The 22,810-nt window shown below is 41.5% G+C and overlaps 1 protein-coding gene across 2 annotated transcripts in view; it reads right to left on the minus strand.

Annotated features, from left to right (window-relative positions):
- The window catches only part of agbl4 (AGBL carboxypeptidase 4), a 364,986-nt gene that overhangs the window by 41,562 nt on the left and 300,614 nt on the right, over nt 1–22,810 (minus strand). For both annotated transcript variants that reach the window (XM_061778955.1, XM_061778956.1), the window contains exon 7: nt 905–994. In XM_061778955.1, coding sequence (XP_061634939.1) covers nt 905–994 — 90 coding nt within the window. The remainder of the gene's footprint in view (nt 1–904; nt 995–22,810) is intronic.

Below are 22,810 nucleotides of genomic sequence, written 5' to 3' on the forward strand. Positions count from 1 at the left end.
AGTTTGCATGTTCTCCCTGTGCCTGCGTGGGTTTTCTCCGGGCACTCCGGTTTCCTCCCACATCCCCAAAACACGCACAGAGGGTTAACTGAAGACTCTAAATTGTCCGTAGGTATGGATGTGAGTGCGAATTGTTGTTTGTTTATATGTGCCCTGCGATTGGCTGGCGACCAGTTCAGGGTGTACCCTGCCTCCTGCCCGCTGTTAGCTGGGATAGCCTCCAACATACCCGCGACCTTAGTGAGGATAAGCGGTGTAGAAAATGGATGGATGGAATTTCTTCATGAGTATACTGCACATATCTGCAAATAAAATAGACACTGTGCAACCAAATAGTCACCTGGTGCATCAAACAGACGCCTAGATTTCCCACCAGGGAAAAAAAACAAACAAGCAATAACAGTAATTATATCTGTGATGTCAATTGAAAATGGAGTTAAAAACAAAACCATTATGAACTATTATGAAGTAATGCAGAGAAACGGTAAAATCCTCTTTAATATTGCACAAGGAACTCACGCAGTAAGTCTCCACATTTTTAGTCATCTGAGACATACTTCTCTGGGGCCTGCTGTTTTTGTTAGCAACAGATTTGAAATGGGCTCAACGCTTCAATGGCCGTGTGTGACACACACAATGACTAATTCAGACATACAAAAGCAAGGGCCAATATTTGTTGACACGTTACCATTTTATTTCTTTTCAGTGTGGCTTTAATACTTCTTTGTAGTCATAAGATGGATTTTGATGCCAAAAAACAAAACAAAACAATATTACAATAGAATTTACTGCTGTGTGTTTCTTACTTGCACATTGGGGTGATGAAAAGCTTAGCTACATTAAACACCACAGACACCAGTGCTACAGCATCTCAATTACTCTCCGAATGAGAGCAGGAGCTTACCTTGACAGACAAACGAGGCAGGAGACTCTCCAGGGTGAACGCGAGCCGTCAGGAAAACGAGCTTCTTCTCCCTTTCTCCACTCTGTTGGTCTAACAGAGAGAGAGAAAAGCACAGACATGTCTGTGAACTATCTAACCATCTTTCAGCCTTGGTGTCAACATTGCTATTATTATTATTCTATGATATAATTCAATTTAGAGACAGGTGGCCTCGCAATGTGCAAGACTCCGGGTCAAGCTAACCCGGCTCGTCTTTTCTAGGTTAGAATCAAACATCAAACTGAGCGGAGACTATTCAACATGAGGGTGAATGATATACCTGCATGGCTCAGGATGAAACTTTGAGGGAGATTTTATAAGGTCTCTCTCATGTGAGTCACATTGATTATGAATACATGTGGAGGAATGGCAGAATGGGCAATTTAATAAATGGTAGCCTACATGGATGACCCTGTCGCGTAGAGCCATTTGGTAACCTACACAGCACACGTAAATACCCTAGCCAATTAAAAATGTGGTTTTATAGAGTTTGGATGATGCTTAGGAAAACTGCTGAGTGTCTTATTATGAGATTGTTTGTCTGAATGTTTTTAGCTTGTCCTGTCAAACTTGTTTTATGTGTTTGTTGCCTATCCTGCACAGGACACTCTTGTAGGTTTGCCTGGCTAAATAAAAGTTAAATGAAAGAAAAAAAAAAAAAAAAAAAAACAGTTCCGTATACAAACAGCGTGAATGATTACTTGATGGTAGTTGCAGGGTAGCTTTAGGTTTATTAATGGTTAATTTAGTTTAATATGTTTGTGTGTTGGAAAAATAAAATTATATATCTATACAGTATGTATATATCTATCTATCTATACAGTATATATATATATATATATATATATATATAGAGAGAGAGAGAGAGAGAGAGAGAGAGAGAGAGAGAGAGAGAGACATCAGAATCAGAATCAGAATCATCTTTATTTGCCAAGTATGTCCAAAACACACAAGGAATTTGTCTCCGGTAGTTGGAGCCGCTCTAGTACAACAGACAGTCAATTTACAGAACACTTTGGAGACAAAGACATTGACAAAAAACAATTGTACAAAAAGATGCAGAGTCCTCTAGCACTTAGAGCAGTTCGAATGACTAATATTGCAATAGACCGGTGCAATGACCATTGTGCAAGGGGCGCTGAGACTTCAAGGAGTGTATGCGGTTTAAAGTGACGAGTAGTGGGATAATCTGGGACAATGTTGGTTGTGGAAATGTTACAGATACTCCTCAATCAGTGTGCAAATGGAGCAGATGCTACTCTGGCAAGAGTGGCCAGTATATGCAAATAGTGCAGCATGGCGAGACTACTACATCCATCCATCCTCAACACCGCTTATCCTGTTTAGGTTTGCGGGGTGCTGGAGCCTATCCCAGCTGACTTCGGCTGAAAGGCGGACTACACCCTGAAATAGTCAGGGCACATATAGACATGGACAACCATTCACACTCACTGAGTGGGAACTGAACCCACGCTGCCTGCACCGAAGTTTGGCGAATGTACCATTGCACCATCAGTATGTGTGTGTGTATAATATATATATATGTAAAGTATTCAGACCGCCTTAAATTTTCCACTCTTTGTTATATTGCAGCCATTTGCTAAAATCAATTAAGTTCATTTTTTTCCTCATTAATGTATACACAGCACCCCATATTGACAGAAACTGAATTGTTGAAATTATTTGCAGATTTATTAAAAAAGAAAGTTACTAAAGCAAAAAAAAAAAGATCTGAAATTTTATTTCAAAGTATTTCAAATAGTTCCCTTAAAGGGTTAATGTCACAGTGAGTATTTCAGTAAAGTGAAACATAAGACAAAGACCAAGGGAAAACTAAAAAAAAAACCTTTTTTCCCATCTTTGAGTAATATGACAAGGATTAAACTGTTTAAAAGGTTACTAAAATTGTGCATGGACTACAATAACTATGTATAGTTAAAAGTTCCCAATTTCTTATTCACGTATATATAAGTGAAATGGGGATATACACATTTTGTTGAGTAAATGGAAATGTATTCCTTCATGATCTAAAGTCGTATCATGTTAAATAAGAGGAAGTGTGCATGTTTGGAACATCAGGAATTAGCATCTGGTTTACTTTATTTGTTATTTTTACTTGATAAATGACAACGACAACTTAATGGTAGTTGCAGAATAATTTCCGGTTGATTAATGGTCTAGTTAAATACGTTTTTCAGCCCTGGAATAATAAGGCAGTGGAACTGTGTGAGTTCTCCCATGCGGCACATCATCAAAGAAATGTAAGGATGATAATGAGAAAAAAGTTATATGAGTCGTATACAGTACTACAATAATTATTGGGTTAAAGCTTTGAATTTTTCAAGTATTTTAATTAGTGTCACATATTGGATTAATCCCACAGTGAGTATCTTTTTCCCAAAAAAGAAACGTGTAAATATAACTACAATTAAAAACATGAACAAAAGTCGAAAGCACCGAGGTGTGGCTATTTTCTTGCCAGTGTTTCTCCTCTAATCTGTTGCTAATTGATGCCAGTGGACGTGTGCCTCATTGCTATACACAAACTTAATATCATATTGATTCTTCCACCTCTTTCTGCTGAGCAGAGAAAATGCTAATTGGCTAAAGGCTAAGCACTTGTCCTTCCCCTTAATTGCAATTTAACATCAGAGCAATGTGTATGCCTGAGAGAGGTTGTAAACCAAAAAAATGTTGTTCCATTAAAGTAGTTTCTCTCAGATTTTATTGCACGTTTTTTCTCTCTCTCTTTGCCCTTCACAGAGACAAATGGCTTTGCCATTCAAGAGCCGTGGCGGAGTGGAGCGGCCTCTTTTGCCGTAAATGTGAGCGCTTGCGGTTCGCAGCCGTAGTGGGAAGCTCGGTGTCTGTGAAATCCCGTCGCATAGAAATTTTATAAGCGGGCCTCGACCTGAGCTTACCAAACGAGCTTCTGATGCAGAAACACAAGCGTGAACACACTACAGTAAAAAGCTTTGCTCCCTATCATGAAATGGATAACAAAGAAGTTGTGAGCGAACAAACACTACGGGTATACAGTATGTGCTGCGTTTAGGTATAGTGCTTGTGTCAGGGGTGCAGCAGAGGTTTCCAGTGCCCAGGGCAAGTCATACAATTTGTACCCACGCTATCTCCCCGAACGATAAACAAGCAGTATACAAACATGTTCAACCCATTCACCACATTTACTCTATCAGAGAACAATTATAATGGTTAACATAAAATAAAAAGACATACAGCATTTTTGGAGTTTTGCAGATTAAACGTCGACACCCTGATTTGCTCCCATGGCAGCAGCCGCCCATTAGTGTATGAATGTGTGTGACTGGATGAATGTGAGGCTTTGTAAAGTGCTCTGGACACTGTGATGGTGTAGATAAAGCGCTACGTACGTGCAGTCCTTTTACCATTCACACTCGCATCTATGGACAATTCGGAATCTTCAATGAACCTAGCAAGCATTATGCGGGAGGAAGCCGGAGTACTCAAAGAAAACTCCATACAGAAGGGGCCGAACCGAGATTTGAACCCCGAAGCTCTCGACTGTGAGGCAGACATGCTAACCACTTGGCTGTTGTGCTGCCCTCTTTGCTGGGTGAATCAGCATTTCATTTATGATGCACAGTTATTTTACACTGTTGAACAATTGTATGTTTGTGATCATGAAGTAGCTCAAACTTTAGTAGTGGGAACAGTAGCTGCTGTGTTCCCTGTGTTTTCTCTGTATAAGCGCTCCTCGCGAGAAAAAAAATTAAAAGACGAACTATACATGTTTTCCTCTCTTGGAATATTGTGCCCCCCACAATTTTGCACTGGTGGTGACCTCCTCCTTGGTCCCACTGGCTAGTGTGCCCTTGCTACTTCATCAACACAAGCGCTTGCAGCTGGCAAGTGGAGCTTACAATAGATCCACTGCTTATCCCATTTTGCTGTCTGCCTATATGTTTGTCACTATATCTCCTCGGGGCTCTGGATAATGCTCCCCGCGTCGTTATTGTGTTTATGTACTCATCTCTGTGCATTGCTCCGTCTCCGGCTGTGCCCAGCCATGCATCATAACACTATATGAAGTCGCATTCCTCCATAGCCACCTCAACACCCAAAGGTGACCCATAGGAAGGAAATAGCAGATGGATGTTTTTGGCTTAGGAACGAATAAAGTGAAGGTCAAGTTAAGACCAAGTGCTGCAGAACTATTTGTTGACCTGTAGGTGGCACTGGAGCGCAGTCGTCAGGGGTAGCTCAGAAGGGATACGGATAAGAATTTATCAATATACAGTTAAGCCTAAACTGATTCATACCCTGGCCATATTTGATTGTTACAGAGTTTTTTTCTTGTCTTTTAAATAAAAATGACATGTTTCTTTATTGCTAATTTAATTTTGGACACATTTTTTATCCACGCCCATTTCTCAATACATGCCTATCAAATTTATACTTGATTGAAATAATCGAGAACAGCCTTTCTCTCTTTTTAAGCCTCACACCACCTTTAACATCGTGACAGAGTTAGCACACCTCCTTTCCTCAGAGCTCAAATTCGGAAGAAAATAAATTAAATAAAATTTCACCTGTAGCCAATGAAGGAATTGGCTTGATTTAAGCATCCATCCATCCATTTTCTGAGCCGCTTCTCCTCACTAGGGTCGCGGGCGTGCTGGAGCCTATCCCAGCTGTCATCGGGCAGGAGGCGGGGTACACCCTGAACTGGTTGCCAGCCAATCGCAGGGCACATCGAAACAAACAACCATTCGCACTCACAGTCATGCCTACGGGCAATTTAGAGTCTCCAATTAATGCATGTTTTTGGGATGTGGGAGGAAACCGGAGTGCCCGGAGAAAACCCACGCAGGCACGGGGAGAACATGCAAACTCCACACAGGCGGGGACGGGGATTGAACCCCGCACCTCAGAACTGTGAGGCTGACGCTCTAACCAGTCGGCCACCGTGCCGCCTTGATTTAAGCAAACATGGTTAAAAAAAAATGCAAGGATGCTCTCTCATATGTGCATTGCACTGTAATAGCATAGTAACTATTAAATGGTTTTCTTTTTATTAAAGGAAAAGAGTAAATGCTTGTATTTAACCTTTTGCTTTTGGAAAAAAAACATGACCAGGATTGTGTTTCCAAATTATCTGATCAGATAATTTTTTTCAGATGTCAAAAAAACCCCAGTACAATTAGAATATATTTTTTCATTAATATCTCTAACACAACCTCTTCCAGGAGATCACCATTCAACTAATTAAACAACAAAAAAATAATGGAGCTTTTTGTAAATGCAGTCAAGTTTTGTTGATGAGGTTTTCAAAGAGTTAAACCTAAAAATTTGTCCAAAATCCTCATCACGTTAATTTGAAGAACAGAGAAACGTGAATGTTTGGACAGCAGGAATTTGCATTTGGCATCCATTTTTCCTTGATAAACGACATTAATGATAACTTGATGGTAGCTGCAGAATAATTTCCTGTTGATTAATGGATTAGTTAAACAAGTTTGTCAGCATTGGCGTAAATGAATTCTGTCCCCTGCTGTGCGTGCCTTGGAACTCATGAAATAGCAGAAGTGCTTTGTTATTATGAAAGGAGACCATTTGTTTGAGTCTGCACAAATCATGTTCAGATTGTAATTTAGTCTCAAAATAAAAGCAAAAATGCACATTTCACGTGTTTTTGAACCATTTTGACTTTGTGCTGTGTGAAAAGGGTGTAAAAAGAGAATAGTTAAAAATTGAGAAAGGGAAGTGAAGGTTTATGCAAGGGAGGGGAAGCTGCGACAATGACTGAGTGAGTGCAAGCAGCAGAAACCCAAATTATGCATACTCAGCATAATTCTCACCTGCCATTGTCCCGTGCGGCACTCTTCGGAACATTACTGCTCCATCTTGAGCGGCAAGAAAAAAAATGAAAGCACGTCAAAGTACGATCAGCTCTGATAAATATGCAAATTGATGTGGAGCAGCAAAATGGCCATGGAACGAAAAAAATATATATATAAATGTGGCAGAAACTGAAGGTCACTTCTCATTGTGCTGGTCAGCTCTTTGCATGCAGAAGATATGCATGGAACGTTCGGGTTCACATTCATGAATTAACGTGATGTAATTAACTAAGCTCCTTGTCATCATTTTCGTGGAGTGAGTTAACCTGCCAAGAGATCCCACCATACACATCTGGTAAATTTAAAGCATCAATTATTAGAAATTTCACCTTCAAATGATTGCATTCACGATCTTGGGATGGAAACAGTGTCACGTAATGAGGAGAATGAATTCTCTAATAGTCTCGGACCAGCCAGGAAACCTCTCAAGTTGAGCTCAGTGCTTGTACATACCTAGTAAAAATATCCAAGCGATTAAGCGATAATATTATGTTGTTCATTGAGATTTTTTTTTATTTTTTAAATAAATCAGTTTACATACTTGTTTTTTTTAATGTTTCTACCTCATTAATGTAATACGAGCTAGGGGTTGAACTTCAGACAGCGTTATAGTCCAACAGCAGATGGGCAAATTCTCTGTAAATTGGCCGATAGGAAGATGAGATGCCAAAAAACGTGAGTAGCACGAATGCTAGCCGGTGCTAACATGCTCGCACTATATAAACTTTTTTATTTTTTTTATTTTTATAAAACTGATTCCCAACCATGGTGTCGTGGCACATACTGTAAGTGTGACATTATTAAATTTCACATAATTGGTCAGAAAATTATTATTTATTTAATACAAAAAAATGCATATTTGTGACGGCACGGTGTAATACTGGTTAGCACATCTGCCTCACAGTTCTGAGGACCGGGGTTCAAATCCCAGCCTCGCCTGTGTGGAGTTTGCATGTTCTCCCCGTGCCTGCGTGGGTTTTCTCCGGGCACACCGGTTTCCTCCCACATCCCAAAAACATGCGTGGTAGGTTAATTGAAGACTCTACATTGCCCATAGGTGTGAATGTGAGTGCGAAGGGTTGTTTGTGTATATCCATCCATCCAACCATCCATTTTCTGAGCCGCTTCTCCTCACTAGGGTCGCGGGCGTGCTGGAGCCTATCCCAGCTGTCATCGGGCAGGAGGCGGGGTACACCCTGAACTGGTTGCCAGCCAATCGCAGGGCACATAGGAACAAACAACCATTCGCACTCACAGTCATGCCTACGGGCAATTTAGAGTCTCCAATTCATGCATGTTTTTGGGATGTGGGAGGAAACCGGAGTGCCCGGAGAAAACCCACGCAGGCACGGGGAGAACATGCAAACTCCACACAGGCGGGGCCGGGGATTGAACCCGGGTCCTCAGAACTGTGAGGCTGACGCTCTAACCAGTCGGCCACCGTGCCGCGTTTGTGTATATGTGCCCTGCAATTGGCTAGCGACCAGTTCAGGGTGTACCCCGCCTCTCGCCTGAAGATAGCAGGGATAGGCTCCAGCATGCCCGCAACCCTTGTGAGGATAAGCGGTACAGAAAATGGATAATGCATATTTGTTCGTCTATCTATGCCATCTGTGTATAGTGACAGGCAGAACAATTAAATGATCTTCCACGAGATGGCTGAGGATACAATTAACCTATGTAGCCACCCATCGCCCATTGTGTTCAACTAAACAGGCCCATATTTCACACTGAGTAAATAAATTTGTGAATAAATTGAGAAAACATAATTATCTAAGAATACAATGTATGCATTTTGTGATTTTTGTTTGGTGGTGTGTCGTGAAATTTTACTAATTTAAAATGCCTTCGTTCAATAAAGCTTGTGAAACATTAGCTACAGTATTGTACAACTTCCCCTAAAGTGATCAGACTCTTTTACTTCAAGACATGGTGTCATAATTCTTGATTGGGGAAAAATAAACTGCTCCAAATTTGCTTTCAAATACAATTGTTATCGCGTCACTCCCTACAATGGTCAATGTTTGACATTTTTAAAGACATAAAACACGTTTGTTAGTGGCCAAGGAAGAAGGAAAACAAATCATTAGCGGTACTTTAAAAAAAGTTTAGAAATTGGAAGATTGAAGGACACAAGACTGCGACAGTAAAACACACGCTAGACGACATCAAACGATGGAATATACAACCTTTTAAGCCTTTGGAATGGTTTGAGGAGAGAAAATGTGCCTTGAAGAATGTGTATACAATAAAAACACAATGTCATACTGGCCACAGCCTTATGCCACATTATACTGCCAGTCACAAAGCAAGGCCTCGACGTCTCTGCCTCGGCGCTCTCTCTTGGCTCCGTCGCTTTTACGTTGCAATAAATTAGCCTCATTTTGGAGTGATGGCAACAAGACACGCTTGGCCCCCCCCCCCTGCTCAGTGCGTCACATCGAGGATGAGCGTGAGCTGTAAATTTTGTCTGCCGCTGAATTCCTACAGAGCCTTGGAAAGACACGAGACTCCGTTTACTGCCGAGCTGAGCGAGCCCAGACAAGTCTCATGAGAGCTGTGTACCTCCCCCAAGGCTCCCTTGCTCCAACGACTGACATCACCTCAAGGACAACCACTGAGAAAGAAGAAGAAAGGCTAAAAAATGAGCATCCCACTGTGCTATCCTATAAAATATAAAGTCTAGATAGTGGGTCTGCCCGTTAAGATGCTGCTATATTAAAGTATTGCGCATTTTGTATACATCTATGCATTTTCTCCAGCGCTTGTTCTGTTTCACTGTCGATCGACAAGCATTCACATTTACATTCATACCTAGGGGCAGATCAAACTCTTCAATTAACCTCGCCTCCAGGTTTTTGGAATGAAGGATGAAGCTGGAATACTAGTTGAAAACACATGCAAGCACATGAAGTTGGGGGCCAAGATTCAAACCCTGAACATCTGAATTATGAGGCACATGTGTTAACCACTATCTCACTCTGCTGCCCCATGGAGAGCATCGCTGTATTCAAGTCAAAAGTGTCATAATAAAGTGGACACCATGAATACGTGTTGTCAACTCACTACAACAATCTTATCAGGAAAACATGTTTTGAAGTGCCATTTTCTTGAAATACAAAAAAAAAACATGGTGCGATTGAGTCCAGGACGACGACGAACAATGATCAACAGTACCTCGCAATTGTGAGGCTTCAAACTGTCATTCATTTCCCATGAATGACAGTCCTTAAAAATGCTGAATCTGGTTGGAACGGTCACTTCAACCTTGTGCAACGCACCAAGAATTTGGAAAATAGGATGATGTGTTCGGATAAACTGTTTTTGTGTAATATCGTCTATAGAAAATCTATTCAAAAAAACGCCATTACATTAATGTTTAACAGGATACCTTCATTATTTCTCACCACGTCTCCCTGACCCTTTCATTACATATGCTACTCGGGGAACCACTTCCCACAAATTGGAGGACTTGTTGTCAAGTTTCAGTTAAAAATATCCACTAACAAGCAATTGCAAAATTCCGAGGAATTCTCCAAATCGACACATCAAAATTAATGTGACGTTTCAAACGGCGTCACTTTCCCTGAAAACTAAATTTAAATAGCTCAAATGGAACATTATTTTTGAGAGGAAGCAGTAGAACAGAATCGATAGGTTTTTTTTCGTGAATTGACTTGTTATGGTGAAGTAGTTTGTAGTTAAATGCCTGTTAACTTTAATTTTGTAAGAAAAATAATTCCACAAAAATAATTTATGTTTGTTTGAACTAATTTATCTCAACTCTCTCTCAATAAATGAATGAATGAATGAATGAAATTATGATAGACATGCTGCAGCTCAGACTAGGACCAGTCCAAAAGTTTGCTCAACCCAATTAGCATTAGCAACATTTTGGCCTCCAAATGTGAGCATTTGGGGGAACATATAAAATCTTGTTTAGGACCACTAAAATCCTAGGGCTGGCCCTGTTTAGGAGTTACTGTAAGTCCTAGATAATACGCCACTAGAGCTTTATCGTTTCATTTCTACACTTGCCTCTCTCCCCCAGACATCTCAGATTGGTGTGCAGGTTAAGGGAACAACCAAAAGCAGAGAGGCACTGAGGTCAGAGTTGTGTCCGTGCATGAGCTTGTCAAAGTCCAGGTCTGACATAAAGCATACTGTAAAATAGTGAATGCTAAAGAGGATCAGAATACAAAAGAAAAGGGTGTTGAATTAAAGGAAACAGACAGGGGAAGGAGGGTAGTTGCATCCGAGGACAAAACCCTTGAGAAGACGGCATGTAAATACAAGTGATGGCGGGCCTCTTAAGTGGAGATGAAGAGGCGGTGAGATGAAAAGCTCGGAGTGATATTCTGGATCAATTTGCTGCAATCAAGCCCCCTTATGGTTGCTCACTATGAAGCGGAGAGATTTGTGCGCTTCAAGGACGCCTGTGATGACAGCAGAGGTCAGAGATGATGAGCGGGTGTGAAGGCAAATGCAGTGATGTCGGCAGAGGAGCATCCGAGCGACAGGAGGATGCTGTGCTGAAAGGTTTTAGAATTATGCTAATAATGAAAGGTGGAGGCATGGCTGTGTCTCAAATGTCACTTAATATATGAATTAAAGTCGAGCCTGATATAATGACATTGGCTGACATTGACTGACATTGTCACATAGATATAAAACAAATTATATACAGTGGATATAAAAAGTCGAAACGCCGCTGTTCAAATGCAAGGTTTTTGTAAAATGAGACCAAGACAAATAATTTCTACATTATTTTTTTACACAATTAATGTGGCCTATAACCCGTACAACTGAATTGAAAAAAAAAAAGGAAATCTTTTTGAGCGGTGAAGTAAAACAATTATAAACACTGTTGTTAACTTGGTTGCACAAGTGTGCACACCCTCGTCACTGAGGATGTGGCTGTGTACAGAATTAACTAATCACATTCAATTTCAAGTTAAATCGCAGTCAGCACACACCTGCCAACATTTAAAGTACCTCTGATTAACCCCAAATGAAGTTGGGTTTTTCTAGTCGGCTTTTCCTGACATTTTTTGTTGGCACATCTCACAGCACAAGGCATGGCCCGCAGAGAGCTTCCACAGCATCAGAGGGATCTCGTTGTTCAAAGGTATCCTTCAGGAGAAGGATAAAAAAGAATTTCCAAGGCATTAAATGTTTCCATTGCACACAGTGAAGACAGTCATCATTAAGTGAAGAAAATACGGCACAGCAGTGACATTATCAAGAACTGGAAGTACCTCCAAAATTCATGAAAAGAGGAGAAAATAACTGGTCAGGAAGGCTGCTAAGATGCTGACAGTAACATTGAAGGAGCTGCAGTAATTTCAATATTTCGGCAAGTCCGGCCTGTTTAGTAAATATGATAACAATCTCCCATTTTCTTCACATGTCTGGCCTATGGGGTAAGGTAGCAAGATGGAATCCTTATCTTACCAAGAGAGCGCATGTGTGAAAATGTGTAAAGGTCAAATGAAACCAAGGTTGAAATATTGGTCATATTTCCAAAAAGGAACGTTTGGCGCAAACAACGCTGCACCTCAAGCAAAAGAACACCACACCTACAGTCAGCTTGTGGCAATTGGCTACCGAAAGGAGACTCATATTATTGGAGAATGGGCTGAGGGCAACAACAAAAAGGAATTCCACAGCAAAGTGGAGACTAGCTGCGAAGTGTAAAGCAAAGAAACACAAGCACAATAATAAGCATGTAAACACATTATGCTATCTTTGTAAAGCCAGCATTTGTGATTGTGCTTGTATTGGAGCTCATTAAATTCTCATTAGGTGGTGTTTTAATGTGTCAGCCCATTGCTTAACGACACAAATCAGATCCATTTATCAAGTAATCCACCACAAGGACTGAAAATGTGTCAGGAAAGATGGAGGTATTGTATGTACTCGAATATTGTTATTAGTGTCATCTTCAAGGCTAGGAAGAAGCAGCACTAAAGCACAGACCTCTTGCGGTGTGTTCAAGAGCTCTGTTAATGCTGAGAGCCAGTGTTGGCAGAAATGGAGGGCTACACAGAGATACGGTAAAAGAGGCTTTCTGTCAAGTATCAAAAACAATGGCCCCTTTTTAGCCAGACGTTTTGCACAAAGGCGGCGGTCACAAGCCTTTTTCCAAGCATGTCTCTTCTCATGGCTTCAAAAAGATGACGGGAGGAGGGGAACATAAAAAGGAGGGATGGCTGGTCTGTGCGCCGCATGATAGAGAATCACAAGCAGCCAGTAATAGGCTTTTTTGAAGAATGGGCCACTGAACTTTAAGGGCAGTCTTGCTTAAAAGGACAAGTTACAAATAGGAAGAAAGCAGAGAGAGAAATTATTTCCCAGGGATGTACCCCGACTGTGTCGCCCTATCGCTGAACCACAGCAGGACTGTGTTTGTGAGCACTGTTGGCCCAGCTGCTCGCAAACTTTAGCAAGCTAAGCTAACCGTTAAACTACATGAAATGAAGCTTCCTATATATATATAAAGCCCCAACTGGTGGAGGGCTGCAGTGATGGTTGACTTTCTCCAACTTTCTCCCAGCTCAGCCACAGTGATCTTTGGATTCTTCTTTACCTCTCTCACCAAGGCTCTTCTCCCCCGATTGCTCAGTTTGGTCGGTCGGCCAGCTCTAGGAAAGGTTCTGATCGTCCCAAACGTATTCTATTTGAGAATTATGGAGGCCACTGTGCTCTTAGGAACATTAAGTGCAGCAGAATTTTTTTGCCACAATTCTTCAGGCAGTTCCTTTGACCTCATGATTCTCATTTCCTCTGACATGCACTGTGAGCTGTAAGGTCTTATATAGGCAGGTGTGTGGTTTTCCTAATCAAGTCCAATCAGTATAATCAAACACATCTGGACTCCAATGAAGGTGTAGAACCATTTTCAGGATGATCAGAAGAAATGGACAGCACCCGAGTTAAATATGAATGTCACAGCACAGGGTCTGAATACTTATGGCTGTGTGATATTTCAGTTTTTCCTATTTAATAAATCAGCAAAAATTTCAACAATTAAATTTTTTTTCTATCAATATGGGGTGCTGTGTGTACATTAATGAGGGAAAAAAAATTACTTAAATGATATTAACAAATGGCTGCAATATAGCAAAGAGTGAAAAATGTAAGGGTGTCTGAAAACCTTCCATACCCACTGTACATTCATCCACATAGCCAAGCTTCTAATCGGCTTGTTGGGCTGCTAGCGGCTCCAACTCATGCTGAGGCACTCCACACAAAGACGTACAGATGTTACAATAAATTAATGAAGCGTCAAAACTGCAGCTAAATGTAGCTTAGTGAGATACTATTTTTAATACGCAGTACAATATGTAGATGTATAATACAGTATATAGTTTACCCGCATTATCAACAATGGGGTTGTGGCAAAGCTAAGCTAACCATTAAAGTACATTAAATGAAGCTTCAAAACACAGTACTGCAGATAATTGTAGCTAAGTAACATACTATTTTTCATAAACACTTATAGCCTATATATAATTTAAAGTTTCTCCACATAATCAACCCTTTCATCATATTGTAGTGATTGTAGCAAGCAAAGCTATAAGATATTAAACGAAGCTTCTCAACACAAAATTGGAGCTATGTGTAGGTAAAATGAGCTAATTCGGGGGAAATTCTACATTAATTCACATGGGCTAATCAAGCCTTTAATTACTTGATTGGAAACTGTATCTCGACCTGTTGCAAGGCAAATCTGACTTTCTTTCTCACTAATGGCACATTCAACGGTGACTGTGTTTTTTTTTTGGCATGGACAAAGTTAATCGGGACCACTTTCAAGGTAGAGAATCCGGAACTAAACTCTCATCAGCCGAGGCAAACAGCCCGACGGAAAAACAGACAGAAGTGGTGCGTAGTCCTTTATTTCTCTTCTATAAATAATTTCGAAGGCGCAATGCATCCAAGTGGAGGTAAACAAGCGTAGCCGGCTTTAATAACTGCCGTCATGCCTCCCAGCTATGTCTATTAAGATGCTGGCTTCTGTTTCCATGCTATCTGCTTTTTTTTACTCCTCACAATTCGCACAAGAGCTCACCGTTGGCCTGCGGTCTTTGCTTGTTGTTGTCTGTGTTTGTGTGTACGCGTGCAGGGAGGTCACATGCGCGTTTACGGGTGTCAGCGTGGCGGCAGCGACAATGTCATTCCACAGTTTAGTAACAGGCCATTACCTCGTTAATATCGGCCTAATGGGCGTTCTGCTACCTTAAGCCCACGGCCGTGTTTGCGTCATTAGCAGCCACTTAGCGCCACGTTTGAGTCCACCGGCCACTGGGACACAACAAACAAAACAACACAGGCAATTCCAGAACGCACACGTTTTAGCTTTGTTATTTTATGCTTGGAAAAATGCTCACAGCTGCTTCTTAGTATAATGCCGCTGTCCTAATCTCCATTTTTTGATCTTGACTTTTTAACAATTCGACTGTGTTCTTCTGTATGTACTGTTAAAGGCAGGGCCCAAGGCATAAGCGAACAATCACTATAACCACCCGGGCAAGGACTACCGTGGCGCAGCAACTTCCGGCGGATTACAAGGAAAAGCTGGCCATCTTCCGCTCCTACTGCAGTAAAAATATGGCCGACAAACACATCCAGCCCAACCACATCACCAACAAGGACGAGGTGCCGCTCACGTTCGACATCCCGGTGAACCACTGTAGAGAAGAAGGGGACGATCACGGTAGCGATACGCACAACAGGGCACGAGAAGTCGGCTTTTACTGTTGTGCTTGGTTTACCATGGTAATGGACAGAAACTTCCACCTATGGTGATTTTTAAGAAAAAGACGCTGCCTAAAGAAACATTTCAACTGTTGATCTGTGACTCCATGCGCGCCCATCTCACAGCCGCTGTGAAAAACCAAGTGCAGCAAATGAACTCTGGGCTTGCCATCATTCCGGGAGGCTTGACGAAGGAACATCGGTGTAAACAGGGCGTTCAAAGTAAAGTTGCGAGCGGCGTGGGAGCGATGGATGACAGATGGCGGACACAGACTAGGAAGCAACGCCGGGCGAGTTACGCCACCATATGTGAATGGCTTCTGGATGCCTGGGCTAAGGTATCTGCTTTGACTGTCGAGCTTTCGCGAAAGCCGGCATCATTGCTGAACAGCCCTCCGGCAACGAGACTGACTCCGACAATGACGAGAGGGAACCCGGCATGTTTGATGGAGAACTTGCCCTGCTGTTCATTTCGGATATAGAAGATGAGGACTTTGATCGATTTGTGGATGAGGATTGATCAAAAAATAACGTGAATACATTGTTAAATACTTCAATAAAGTGCAACTGAACTCAGTTTTTCTCCCGCTGCCTTTTTAAAAACATACGCTAGCATGCATGCTAGCGTATGTTTTACCATGCCTGCGCCCAATAATACGTATGTATGTGTTAAATACAGAAATAGACCCCGTAACTGAGACTGCGCCTTTTAATACGATGCGCCTTATGGTCGTGACCATACGATGCTGTAATTTTATACAGCATATCTAACTGATTTTACTTTTTTTTTTAACTTGCACTTCATTATTGTTCTTGCCATTTTACCATTGCATATAAACAGGGGCACCCTCATGGATTTAGGGCTCTGTAAAATAAAACTTTGGTTCCCTCCACGTCAGTGCCGCAAATTGAAAAATATTTTCTAGGGAACCTGTCATTCATGGGCACTTACAATCATCATTGTTTAAAGTGAGGTACTGTACACATTTAAGGATAATCTATCTGAGTTTTAACCTCAAAGTCACAAAGGCCTGATTATCTGCTTTTGCTAGAGATGATCCTGATAGATTAACCTGCAGTGGGTGGTTTGTTTTTCTCCCCAAACTGCTTGTAGAACAATATAGCGGCCAACCTTCATAAATTACCAATATTTACAATAACAAATCCTGTTTTAAGATCTAAACACTGAGGACATCTGAGCCACCTATTCCGGGCTTGTCACATGGAACATACAACAACGTCGTCAATGAGGGTGCAACCTGACTGAATAAAAGAGACCAGCAACAGCGCAAGGAAGCAGAGAACTAACAATACAAATGATACAATTTCAGATTCAGATAGCAACAAAATTGCTACTGCAATGGAGTTACCTCACTAACCGCTAGCCTAACTTCTTCTTTGTATTTGTATACGTCAGTCTGGGTGCCTTGTGGCACATTATACTGCCTCTCACAGGTCAGTATACATACTACATCGAGATACGTTTGATCGCGCAACACTTCTTTTTTGGGGGACTGCTGATGGAGAGGTGTGTTGAAAGTGTTGTTTGCTTTGTTGGTCATCTTGAAGTACTGTACTCACATGATGATTTTATTGTTATGTTTGGGTTCTCTCTGAAACACCTCGCTTAAAATTACTATTCTCTAAGGACATTATTGTTTTTTTCTTGTAACTAAATCCATCCATTTTCTGAGCCGCTTATCCTCACAAGGGTCGCGGGTGTGGCGGAGCCTATCCCAGCTAGCTTCAGGCAGGAGGCGGGGTACACCCTGAACTGGATGCCAGCCAATCACAGGGCACATACAAACAAACAACCATTCGCACTCACAATCACACCTACGGGCAATTTAGAGTCGTCAATTAACCCACCATGAATGTTTTTGGGATGTGGGAGGAAACCGTAGTGCCCGGAGAAAACCCACGCAGGCACAGGGAGAACATGCAAACTCCACACAGGCGGGGCCGGGGATTGAACCCGGGTCCTCAGAACTGTGAGGCTGACGCTCTAACCAGTCGGCCACCATGCCGCCTGTAACTCAATCATATGGCGTATTTGACATATTTTGGACGGATGAACTAAAACCCTGTTTTAGATTTTAAGTACCACATGAAATCTAAACAACATGGAGCTAGATCAGCAGTGTCAAAAACATATCAACACTGCTAATTCAGAACGCTTGCCTGACTTGAACTAACAGATCGTCAAACATCACCAATACCAATTTAATTAAACCAACTGCATAAAGGTGAGCCCCCCGCACCCCACCACCCCGGTTTCCAATCATCCTGTCTCACTGCATGTTAAATTGAAAGGATTTAAATGTAGTTTAACACCAGTAGTTAATGCAACACCCCGATAAAGCTGACATCAAACATGCGATAACATCACATCTTATTGCCACAAATGACACGACTTTTGGCTGAATAGCTGCACAAAAGTGTATGTTGGGCCGAATCTTTTATGCTTGCTAAAAAAGAATAAAAACAAGCAGAGCAGATGCTTGAGGGGGGAGAGGATGGAGGATTTACAAGGAGACGATCCTATTCTTAACTAGATATGTAGAAACTACTGTAAATGTTGCTGAGTCAGCACAGGCGTGAGATTGCAAAATAACAACATTCACATGAAATCGACTGTCTACATATTATAATAAATGAGCACTGACATGACAATTGAACCCATGACTCCTACTTCACACACGCGAACCGAACTGGGATCTGCCGGTCGCCATGACAATCAGTGGGCAAAGCGCTCGAATGGAAGGAAAGCGCTGTATCTGTGTGAGACGATACAAGGTTTGAAGTGGCATGCCTTTTCCAACGGCTTTGATCGCCGAAATGTTTGTAGTGGGGCAAACCTGCAGAACAAGCAGGACTTCATAGAGACTAGTGATCCGGGGAACACACACGCACACACACACGCACTTGGGATGAAGTGTAGATAAAGAACAGACATAAAAAGTAACAGCCGGCTGATATTTCCCTACTTTTTACTCTGCATCTGTTGCTGAAGAGCACTGAAGAGACAAACCAAAAAAAAAAAGTGTTAAAGTAAAATCTATGTTTGTGTGTATGTGCAGAAATAAATACTGGCCAGACCTACAATATGATCAATCTATCCATCCATTTTCTCCCTCTCATCATTCTCCTCATTCGAGTCGCAGGTGAGCTGGAGCCCATACGAGCTGACTTTGGACAAGTGGCGGGGAACACCCTAGACTAGTCAATCGAAGGACAAGAAGAGGGGAAAAAACATTCACGCTCACATTCACATCGACAACATGAACAATTTAAATTCTTCAATCCATGCTTGGTTTTGGAAGGTGGGAGGAAGCCAGAGTACCTAAGGACAGGGGAGAACAGGCCGAGATTCAAAACTGCTGTGCAACCACAATAAACTGATCTCCATCTCTAGATCGATAACTACATAGATGCTTTGCTTTGGTAATAATAACAAGATGGCTGTGCAATATGGAGAGGAAGCAGCAGATGCCAGGCCTAAATTGATGAAATGATGATAAGATTAACCAATTTTTAGAAAGGAAATTAACTTAAAACCACAGAGCACTAAACTGCAGTCTGTTTGTAAAACAGCAGGAGATAAAGTTGATTCTGTTTGCATGTAAACAAAGTTGCAGTGAAACTCTTCAAAGACGCGTGTGGTCTTGGTGAACTCCAACAGAGATAACTAAGATGCATAGACAAATGTCACAAAACAAAGAAAGATTTGTACTTCCTGCATATTTTTCAGCTGCTTCTCTGGCCATTATTGGAGGAGATGGACGAGGTCGGGCAGCGGGGGAGCGAGCCCGCCCGGCGAGGTGCCCTCGGCCGAGGGGGCTCAGAGGGAGCAGATTAGAAAAGGGTGATGCAATATTAATAGGTGGCTCTGAATGCGTGCCAGGGAGCGGGGGGCTGTCGGTGGTTTCTCTCCCTGAGGGAAGGCTGTCAGGAGCTCGGCGAGACGGGCCGAGATGAGTCGCTGACCTTGTCTGTCAGCTCGGCGGAGGAGAGGAGGGCTCGCCGAGGAGACACCCAGTCCCACTGACACTCGGATCAACACTCTGCCAGTCTAGTGCGAGCCAGCTGGGACGCATCCCCCTCCACAACCAGACACACGGAGTGACAGACTGACACAAGCGATCCATGACCATAGCTGGACAATGGACATTGGAATCCCCAAATCATGTGTATACACTCTAGTCACTTTATTAGGTACATTATCAATATTAACCCTATACACAAATCTGCATAAATTGGATGTTTTGTAGATGTAGCCCGCCAGACAGTCATGCATATATTTTCTATTTTTTTTTTAAATTATATTTTTGATTTCTGTCTTCATTATGATCACGGGTGAGCTGGAGCGTATCCTCACTTATTTGGGGAGAGAGGCGGGGTACACCCCGGACTGGTCGGCAGTCGATCGCAAGGCAAATCGTGACTGTGAGGCAGATGTGCTAAGCTAACCGCGAGGTCACAAACACCAACCCTGCAAGGCATTGTCTGGATTTTCTAATGTATTCCAATACAGAAGGTTCAATTGTGAGTGCAATTAGGTTGATTTTGCTAACACTGTATGAACAGTACAGTACACTGACAGACACTTCATTAGGTACACTGGCACAATCTAATCGAGATAAATAATGTAGTTAATATGTATTTAATGTTTATTTTGGGGGCGTCGTTTGGAGCGGAACGCTGATTTAGAGTCCGCGATCCACTATATGCGGAATGAAACCAAACCGGGAAAACAGGTTAGCGGATTTCCTGTGTATGCTACGCTAACAAGCATGAGCACGTTTTGATGACATACTGCGTGAAGCCGAATTTGCTCACATTTTGTTTTCTTTTTGACTGGTGTCTTCAGACAAAAGTTAAATACAGGTACATCTCAATAAATTTGAATGAAAAAACATGTATTTCCGTAATTTAATTGAAAATATTCACTACACAGAGTAAACTGTTTGACTCACTGTATTTGTTATAATTTTGATGGTTTTATCTTATGGTTAATGAAACCCACATTTTACCATCTTCAATAAATTAGAATGTTCCATAAGAAACAGTCAAAACGATTTTAATGTGGGAAGCAGGTTGGAATTGGCCTCCTGAAAAGTATTTTCTTGTGTTGAATGAATCGGTATAATTTATGAGTTTGACTTTTGGAATTGCAATGCTGAAATAAATGAATTTTCCTCCAGTATTCTAATTGTTTAAGGTGCACCTATCATATGATATGATATCAATGTTTTTTTGTTGTTGTTTTGTACATGTACATGTTTTGGAATGAGTACCCAGAGAAAACCCAGACAAGCACAGGGAGAACACGAACGCCACATAGGAAGCCCAGGACCAAGATCCGAACCCAGAACCTCAGAACCGTGAGGCAGACATGTTTAACACCAGCTTGTCGTGCTGCCATGGCACTAATAGAAAGATAGAACTGACAATGTAAGCGTTAGTAGATGCAAAATGACGAGGTGCATTATTTCCTGCCTTGTATGGTGCAGAAGATGAGGGCTGCTTCCAAAGTGCAAGTGGGTGAATCAACAGGAGCATATGGGCAACAAGCACGTGTCATCTGGGGACACACAAACACTAGACACATGTCAGGTTCAATTAACCCTCTTCCATCTGTTTGTATCTCTTCTCCTCCCGTGCTTCCTTGCTCCACTAGCACACAACTAGGTCATGGTAAATCCATACATGCATGAAAAACTATTTCCTTTTTGGTGAATACTTTGATTTTTAATTCCCACAACCTGAACTGTCCCCTTGTCAGAAAAGATCTCGCATGCTAAATTATCAATGCGACACACGTCAATAATTCACGTTAAGGCAGGCGGTTGCACAGTTGTCAAATTTCCTGACATCACCTGAACACACCTGTCAATGTGCTGGAAAACACATCAAGATCTTTACAGCATAACAATACAGCATCCAACCAGTGATACACAGCTTTTCTGTAAAGTCAACAGCAGGTTACAGCAGGGAGGTTATATTAAAAAAAAAAAAAAAAAAAAAAAAAAAAGCTGTTAGAAGGTGCAGTGTTGCTGCTGAGCTCTTATTTTGCCCGTCACCTCTGAAGCCACGCGTCAGCCCAGTTGTCCCGCCAGTCCCTGCTGTCCCACCCGCTTTCTGGTGTGACACACAGACAGCGTACATATGAAAAATAGTTTTTGGTGTCTCACACGTCTTTTCTCATCCACTCCTGACACTTTTCGTGGGGTCCCTTCCTCTGTCTCAGACCAACACCGACACGAGCTGTGTGCAGGTGCATGCTGCTGGCAGCATGTCAGCTTCAATTGACTTGACTTAAAAATCCACACAAACACATACACAAACAAACAAACAAACAAACACACGCACTTTTGTGGGGTTGTGACTTTTAGTCCCCACAAAAGCAAGAAGTGCCAAAATTACCACCACTCTGTTCTGAAATAGAAATACAGGCACTTGTGTAATAAAGAAAGTAGAAATATTGATTCAACTGCTTTACGTTAAAGAGGAAGTTTGCAAATTAAAAATACTTTTTTTTTCCTATTTCATTTTCCTGTTCTGATAGTAGTAGATTGGTAAAATGATCAGTGAAAAAAAAAATCTGCCCTCTCTGGAGCCAATAACTAATATACAGTTTTGTCCCAATTATACTATAATTCATATTTCGTACAGTTTGTAATGGAAATTTACCACAACAGGCTGTTACACATGATCACAATAATGTCTCCGTCTTTAGACTTGGCAAAGCAGCATGTGGGTCGTTGCCCGAGGTTATTTTCATACTTCATACATTCTGTTTCAAGTAATTGTGGACAATCGTAGGTTTGTGATCACGAGTCAGCTCAATGGTTAGTATGAGATTAAGATCTTCTGCCATGTTTGACCTTGTATACTGCATTCTGTGCGTCATTGCTGTACAATCTCCCCTTGTTTTTGCAAGGAATAAACTAGTAAGACAACTCTTGTTTAGCAGTGTTCATTACAGTAATACAGGAACTATTACCATTAAAGTTACCTCACTTGTAACAAGGATTATATATGTTATAATGATTAGCCAATAAAGGAAGCTTCAGCAAAAATAGCAGATTTTAAATGAACTAATATTCTTTGTCTATCAATCTTTTTGAAATGTTTCATTCGTGCTTCATTCCTGTGATAAGAATTTCATTTTTTAGGATATTTTTATGTCTGCTACCTTTAGGCGCCATAACGAGAGAAAGTG

The sequence above is a fragment of the Phyllopteryx taeniolatus genome, chromosome 7 (assembly GCF_024500385.1).
Source record: "Phyllopteryx taeniolatus isolate TA_2022b chromosome 7, UOR_Ptae_1.2, whole genome shotgun sequence".
NCBI lineage: Eukaryota > Metazoa > Chordata > Actinopteri > Syngnathiformes > Syngnathidae > Phyllopteryx > Phyllopteryx taeniolatus.